Raw genomic sequence first — 7,465 nt, forward strand, 5'->3', positions numbered from 1 at the left:
TCGACACAGGGATATGCATTTTTACTTGGTCATGGTGCTATATCATGGTTGTCAAACAAACAACCAACTGTTTCTTTGTCTTCGACTGAAGCAGAATATAGAGCACTCACTACAGGTGCATGTGAGGCTATATGGCTCAGAAGACTATTGTCAAAAACAGATTACTTTGATGAGTCAAAGCCAACAACAATATACTGTGATAATCAATCGGCTCAAGCATTGGCGAAAAATCCAGTATATCACTCCAGGACAAAGCACATTGATGTCAGAGAGCACTTCATCAGAGAAAGAGTGTTACTTGGTGACATCACACTACAGCATTGTGATAGCAAAGAGAATGTTGCAGACATCTTTACCAAACCACTCGGTAAAGAGCTATTCGAGAAACACCAACTAGCTCTTGGTTTGATGCAGAAGAAGGACATTCCCATTAAAGGGGTGTGATGGAATGTAATGCTCAGTCCTTCTTCGATTCCCCAGAATCATCATCTTGAGGGAAGGCCTACTTCATGATGTTGATCTTGAGGGAAGGTGTTGAGAGTTCACGCTCAACATCATGTGATCATGTGTGCATAGCACCATCACGTGATCATATGTGCATAGCACTAACCTTATAGAGTGCTATAAAGGAAAGGGTTAGATTCCCTAACCCTAACCCCAAAAGGGTTTGTATATATTCTATTTTTTCAACTAATTCTAGTGTACAGTTAGTCATTTGTGGTGTGCTCTCTAGCTGTGCCCTCTCTCCTCATCTCCACTCTTCTCCTCTCTCCTCTTCATATTTTGTCAAAGAGATGGGTACTTCCAGAGAGAATATGCCAATGGAGGGTGAATGTAGTATGCCTACAGGAGATTAAGTTGGGCAAGGAAGATGTGTCCTTCCTGGCAGCTTTCTTCAAAGAGTTCAACATTTTTACTGCATGCAGGAAACGAGGAGTTGGAGGGACTGCGATACTATGCCGAAAAAACTTAAGGGCGAAGAGGTCTTTTGCACACCCACTAGGCTCTGCAATCGGGATCATCACCCTTGATGTAGGAGTCACTATGAACGTGTTTTCAGTTTATGTCCCAGCAGAGGCCACTAAAGGAGACCATTTTTGGGAATGGATGAGTTTGACCTCAATGCCAGACTAGTGATCACTAGTGACTTCAATCATTTGGAGTTGAGGAGTAGGGCTTGGTCTGGGCTTGAGGTTCAGCTCTCGATGGTCGAATCAAGGCAACTTGGTATGCTTGACAATAGGCCGACGTGGTATCGCAGAAGGAGCACCTGCATGCAGTCTGCCCTCTTAGACCTGTGCTGGTTCAGTGGGGGTGCAACATGGGTCTGCCCTCCCTGGGAGGGAGAGGTAGACCGTTCTCAAACGGTGTCTGACCACATGCCCTGCCTAGTTTCCTTCGTTGTTGGAGGGCAAGGCAACCCGCCAAGAGAGGCAAGCAAATCTTTAAGTTCAATGCTTCATTACTAGATGAAGGTAACTGCAAGATCCTTCAGGATGCATGGAAGGAGGGGATCAAGGGTGCTATCAACCCAATTGCTGCCTTTGACAAAGGAATCGAGGCTGTAGTGAGGGTGGCTCGCCATCTAGGTAGACAAAGAACTAGACAAGGAAGAGGGACAGACTCGCACACCAAAGAGAGACTGAAATTACAGCGATCTAAGTAGGATCTGTCTAGAGAGGATGTTCTGGAGGTACAGTAGTGTGAGGCCTTGCTCAGGAAATAGGAGTTGCTCAAGGCAGAGGGCGTGAGGATCCGATCCTCTATGAGATGGCTGGCACTAGGCGATGCCTCGTCCTCCTTTTTCTTCAAAACCTTGAAATTAGACAAGGCCAGAGATAGCATCTGTAGACTGCGAGACAATAGTGGTAATTGGCCTACGGATCCTCCAGCAATCAGCCATCACATCACATCCTCTCTAAGGATTTACTGGGAGCCTCAAAAATTGCCACTGATAGTAAATTGGAAGCTTGGCAACTCCTATTGGAGTGTGTGGACAAGAAAATCTCAGATGAGGATAGGGTTATGATTGGGCGGCCTTTCACGGTTGAGGAAGCTGACAAGGTCTTGCTGCACATGAAGAAGAACAAGGCACCAGGCCCGGATGGTTTGATAGTTGAATTCTATCAAGTGCATTGGGGAATGATGAGAAGAGACTTTGTGAACATGGCTAATGCAGTTTGGCTGAAGGAATCCCTCTCCCCTAATGCTAACAAAGGATTAATCAAGCTCATTCCCAAATGAATCCCCATGGAGAAATTCATTGACCTGAGACCTTTATCTCTGCTCAATGTCTCCTATAAGTTACTTGCAAAATTGGTTGCCACTAGGATAGTAAACTTGATTCCTCAGGTACTCTCAGGTCAATAATACGGGTTCGTGAAGGGAAGACACATCCACGACAATGTCCTCAATGTAATAGCTGCAATGGAGCACGCTTGGGTGAATAAAGAGGAGATTATCCTCTTGAATATTGATTTCGATAAAGCTTACGACCAGGTTGAGTGGGGGTATATCCTGGCAGTGTTGCACTCCATGGGATTTGGAGACAGGTTTCTGGCACTCATCAGAACACTGTTGTCAAATGCCTCAGCCACGGTGACTGTAAATGGCTCAGAAGTAGGCTCCTTTAAGCTAAAGAGGTCAATCAGGAAGGACTGCCCCCTGGCCTCCCTCCTTTTTGCCCTGGTTACTACACTGCTGTTGGCAATGTTTAGAAAGCTTATAGCAAGGGGCTCCCTGGACCCTATGAGGATCCCTGGTTCTAACATTCCACTATTTGCTCAGCTCTTTACTGACGACTCAAACTCAATTTGTAAATCAAATCAAGGTCAATTATAGCTAGTCCTAGGTCTCTTCGAACTCCACAGTGATGCATCCAGCTCCAAAATTTAGTGGGAAAAATCTCAAGCATTGTTTGCTTCCAGAAGGGAACCTCGTGACTGGATGAGGGATACGGGGCTATAGTGGGTCCCCAAGGGCTAGGTTATCAGGCATCTTGGCATCCCTACCGGTGTTGGGATTTCTATCAGGCAAAGATTTATGTGGTGGTGGCCCAAGTTTAAGGCCAAAATTGATGCATGGTCGAAGGTCCTGCTTAACTTACTAGGCAGATGCACGGTTGTCAAACACATCCTAGCTCAAGCTTCATTCTACATCTTGTCAGTTTGTGCATTTTACACGTCTCATATCCTCTTGATAGAGAAGAACTTGAGGGCTTTCATATGGAAAAAGACCAAGTGGAAGTGGTTATCTTGGTCGATACTTTGTGCCCCTAAGAAATTGGGTGGATTTGGTGTCTCGGACCTGAAGAGGCGTTCAACATCCTTTTTAATGAAGCTATGGGTTTAGTTTTTAGATTCCAGAGAGCCCTGGATTGAGTTCTTGGAGGACGCCATTCGCAAGGCATCGGTCAAGCACTTCCACGGTTTGGACATGTGGAACAAGGTATTTTCAATCGCCCCTGTAGGGATAAAGGGAAGCTTCCTTAATCAGCTAGTGGCTTTGTGGAAGGAAGGCCTTTATATGATGGAATGGAAAGGACTACCAGCCAGTGAGGTTGATTACTCCCTCAAACTATCTGTCTGGTGGCAAGCGGCCTGGTAGGGTGGAGGCTTTTTTGCAGTTGGTAATGAGCTAATCGCAGGGCAAATCTTTGCCAAAGGAATTCATGCATGGGAAGACATATGGGATGCAGGGGAACGGGACTGGCTTTCCCCAGCGACAATTGTTGAAAGATATAGGGTGTCACAAGAGGAAGGAGCCCTCATGACCAATATCCTTCATCAGATTTTGGAATGCTAGCCCTCTAACCTCCACCCATCTACGGCTTCCCTGCCTGAAGAGTGGGAATGGGGCCTAACGCTCCCCTTTGCAAGCTAACAGCCAAGGCGCTTGATAGGTTCCTTGCCTACAAGGTAAGGTGGTTTCAGAAAGCCAACGACAGATGGCTCAGGGAGGACCCGGAGATTGTGCAGTGTGGTAGGTATATTCGACTATGGAAGGCAACTCCATATAGTAAAATTAACTTCTTTTTGTGGAGAATAGCAGGTGGCCACTTCCCCATTTGTGGTCATGTACCTTGGTTCCATGTAGATGACAGGTGCAAGCTTTGCAAGGCTACTGCAGAATCTCTCACCCACTTGTTCTGGGGTTGCCCATGGGTTCGCAACGTCTGGGGTATTCTCCATACTCGGTGTGCTAAGACATTGGGACTGGAATTCATTTCCAGGGGAGCGGCAATCTTTGGAGCTGCCTTAGAGCAGGACAAAGCTACCCTATGGGACCTGATTACATATGCCACTCTACATAAGATCTGGATGGCTCGTTATGAGGCTTCGGTGAATGGTTCTGCTGTGTTTTCTCTTGTATGTAAGCAGGCTGTAGTGGATATAGGAGTGCATGTTAGTTGGTTGGTGGCATGTTGGCCAAAAGAAGTAAAGAGACTACGTCTCCAGAGCTTGTTGTATGAGATGTCCTTTGGACTGCACTAAGTAATATAAGAGAAGATCACTTTCAAAAAAAAAAACCCAATATAATAACACATGTCCTCCTCTATCTCTCCTTGCCACCACATCTAGCCACCTTGCCTTGCCAACACATCATTGGCACTCGTTCTCTTTCCCTCTCTTAAAGTTCAAAGTTTAAAAGAGATGATAAGAGAGCCAAAAGAGAGGAGAACACGTTGGGAGAGGGGAGGCATCCAAGGGGTTAAAAGCACGAGGAGGTGTCACCTTGCCATACAACCTCTTGTCATGCTCTACCTTCGTCCACCTCCTTCGCCCAACACCCCTATAACATCATCATCCCCCTTTCTTCTCTCCAACACCCCTATAACATCATCAGTCCCTTTCTTCTTTCCACTGTCAACTCATTCCATCACTTCTTGGACCTTTCCTCTCCTTCCACAATGGCTTTTGGTATCGGTAGAGCACTGGCTAGCCCCCTCCTCCTCTTGAACTTCTGTCTCTACATGATCGTACTCGGCATCTCTGGTTGGGCCCTTAACAGAACCCTCGACGGCCAAGGTGATCTATAGCTCGCTTCTCCTAAGCTTGGTTCATAGCTCTGGTCCTGGAACTCCAGCAGTACCATCCTTGACGAGATTGAGATTTACTCATGTTTCTGGAGCATGTATGATGCCTCGCAGGTACTTATGGCAACTCGGCTACATATACCTTCATCTTATTCTCCCTCGTAGCCGGAGTCGTTGGCATTGCCTCAGTTATCGCCTTTCTGCATCATATCGGGGCATGGAGGAGTGAGAGCTTGGGATCTGCGGCTGCCTCTGCTTTGATAGCTTGGCTACTAACTCTTCTGGCTTTTGGGTAACGTGTTTCCTCGCTTGGTTCGAAAGCATTGGAGTTTTAATGTATGAGAAGATTGTGGGTCTCTTGACCTTCGATGCACACAGCTGATCCCGTTCTTTTGGTACTGTAGGCTTGCTTGCAAGGAAATTCATAGTTCTACGCGAGGCCACAGATTGGTAAGCTATGGAAGCTTTTCTGCCATTCTCATGTCCTAACCACGAAATTACGTGTCGTATTTCAGGATATATTTTTCACTAATGCTTTCGGTTGGAAACTTGGATTGCAGAAAACCTTGGAAGCGTTTGTAATCATCCTTGCCTTCACGGAATTACTGTACTTACTAATGCTTCACGCCGGGCACGTCAACAACAGATATGGACCTGGATATAACAACTCAGCAGCAACTGGTTATGGAGGGCCTATTGGTGACAATCAAAAGATGACAGCTGCTTCCGCAGTTTAATTGAGACGTACATATCCGTTTGCAGCCAAATAATTTATGTTAATACGTGTACTCTAGGGAGCTCTGTAGCGTCAACCCATTTCTCAATTCCCTTCATTTTCCTGATGTAGCTTCAACCCATTCCGCAATTCCCTTCCTTTTGATCCTGATATACCTACATTTTCCTCTCCTGCACACCAATAATGCACCTTGGAAGCTATGTGCTGTGTTCCCATCATAGAATTCATTCTCCACATACCAGTGATGCTTTGTGCGGTAGAAATTTTTCTCCGTAATTGTCTTGTATATATGGTTTTTTCACAGACTGTGTTACATTTACTGCACAGGACAGCTCATGTTTCAACATTTGTGTTTCACCCAATCACGATTTCTAGAAAGTTGGCGTTGCCATCTATACGTTGTTAATTAAACTTCATCAATTTCACTGAATATTATTCTTGAAGTCAATAACGCACGCATTCAGTTATTATGTTATCTTCTGTGCGTTGCAGTTCGTATCTCTTAATTTTTCCTTGATAAGATTCAGTCCGTCGGTCAATTAACTCATTCTAGTATCTTCCGTCGGTTATCTTAACGTCTACCAAATCCTTCGAGCATTTCTCAACAAATAAGAATGTTGTGACCTTATTGGTAAGCTAGAAAATCATTCAACTCCCATTCAATGAGATGTAAGTGCACAAGATACAGTGTTTAGAATAGCTCACATCCATACATTAAAAGAAAGATACGGGGACACGTGACATCGAATTGACGAGGCGTGGGTATTTGACATGTTTTAATAGGTCCTTCCTTGAGGAACTAAAGGAAATGAGGATAGAGTGTTTAGAATGCCTCATCGATACATTAAAAGAAAGCGTTTTGGTGAAAACGGGACACATGATATACCGAATTAATAGCTCCTTCCGTGAGGAACTTGAGGAAATGGGTAGAAACTAATAACTTTGGTAAAAAGTGAGATGATAGCTCCACAACAATGGAATCTTAAAAGAAAATACCGAATTGATGACGCATTGCTATTGACATGTTTTAATAACTCCTTTCTTGAGGAACTTAAGGAAATGGGGAGAGACTAATAACTTTGTAAGAAGTGAGATGATAACAACTCCACAACAATGGAAGATTCCTTTTTTAACGCTTGCCCATGGAGAGACGACAAGCATTGCTAATATTGTTGAAACTTTATTGGCTTTTTGTATGAGAAGGGGACATGACATACCAAATTGATGATGCATAGCTATTGACATATTGTAATAGCTCCTTCCTTAAAGGAACTTAAGGAAGTGGGAGAATATGTAATATAACTCCTTCATAAAATAAAGAAGTGGGGAGAGATTATTAACTTGGTAAAAAGTGAGATGATAACTCCTTCATAAAGTAAAGAAGAAGTGGGGAGAGATTATTAACTTGGTAAAAAGTGAGATGATAAACTCCACAATAGTGGAAGATTGCATTCAAAGCATACACATGGAGAGGCAAGCATTGCCAATATTGTTAAATCTTTATTGAAACATTACTTTTAATACTAAAGGCTAGTAAGTCCACAATGCATATTGTCCTAATAAATCCGAAGGATGCAACCAACAATGTGCGAATCACATTTTGACAAATCACTTTTTGACATATCACTTTTCAACATTCTTTCTTTGCAAGATGGTGATTGTTTGGCTTGTTGAGGAGCAAGTTTGCTTGTTCC

At 44.1% G+C, this 7,465-nt stretch overlaps 1 protein-coding gene across 1 annotated transcript; it reads left to right on the forward strand.

Moving 5' to 3' along the window:
- Positions 1–4,524: 4,524 nt before the first annotated feature.
- On the forward strand, positions 4,525–6,069 carry LOC147889498 (membrane protein PM19L-like). The gene is made up of 4 exons (XM_087391581.1): positions 4,525–5,027; positions 5,150–5,327; positions 5,440–5,485; positions 5,596–6,069. Exons 1-4 carry the CDS (start codon positions 4,910–4,912, stop codon positions 5,770–5,772), a joined length of 519 nt encoding a protein of 172 aa, XP_087247707.1. The 5' UTR covers positions 4,525–4,909; the 3' UTR covers positions 5,773–6,069.
- Positions 6,070–7,465: the final 1,396 nt, after the last annotated feature.

This window comes from Dipteris shenzhenensis, chromosome 20 (genome assembly GCF_047967505.1).
Source record: "Dipteris shenzhenensis isolate YYH24624 ecotype China chromosome 20, Dip_SZ_1.0, whole genome shotgun sequence".
Taxonomy (NCBI): Eukaryota; Viridiplantae; Streptophyta; class Polypodiopsida; order Gleicheniales; family Dipteridaceae; genus Dipteris; species Dipteris shenzhenensis.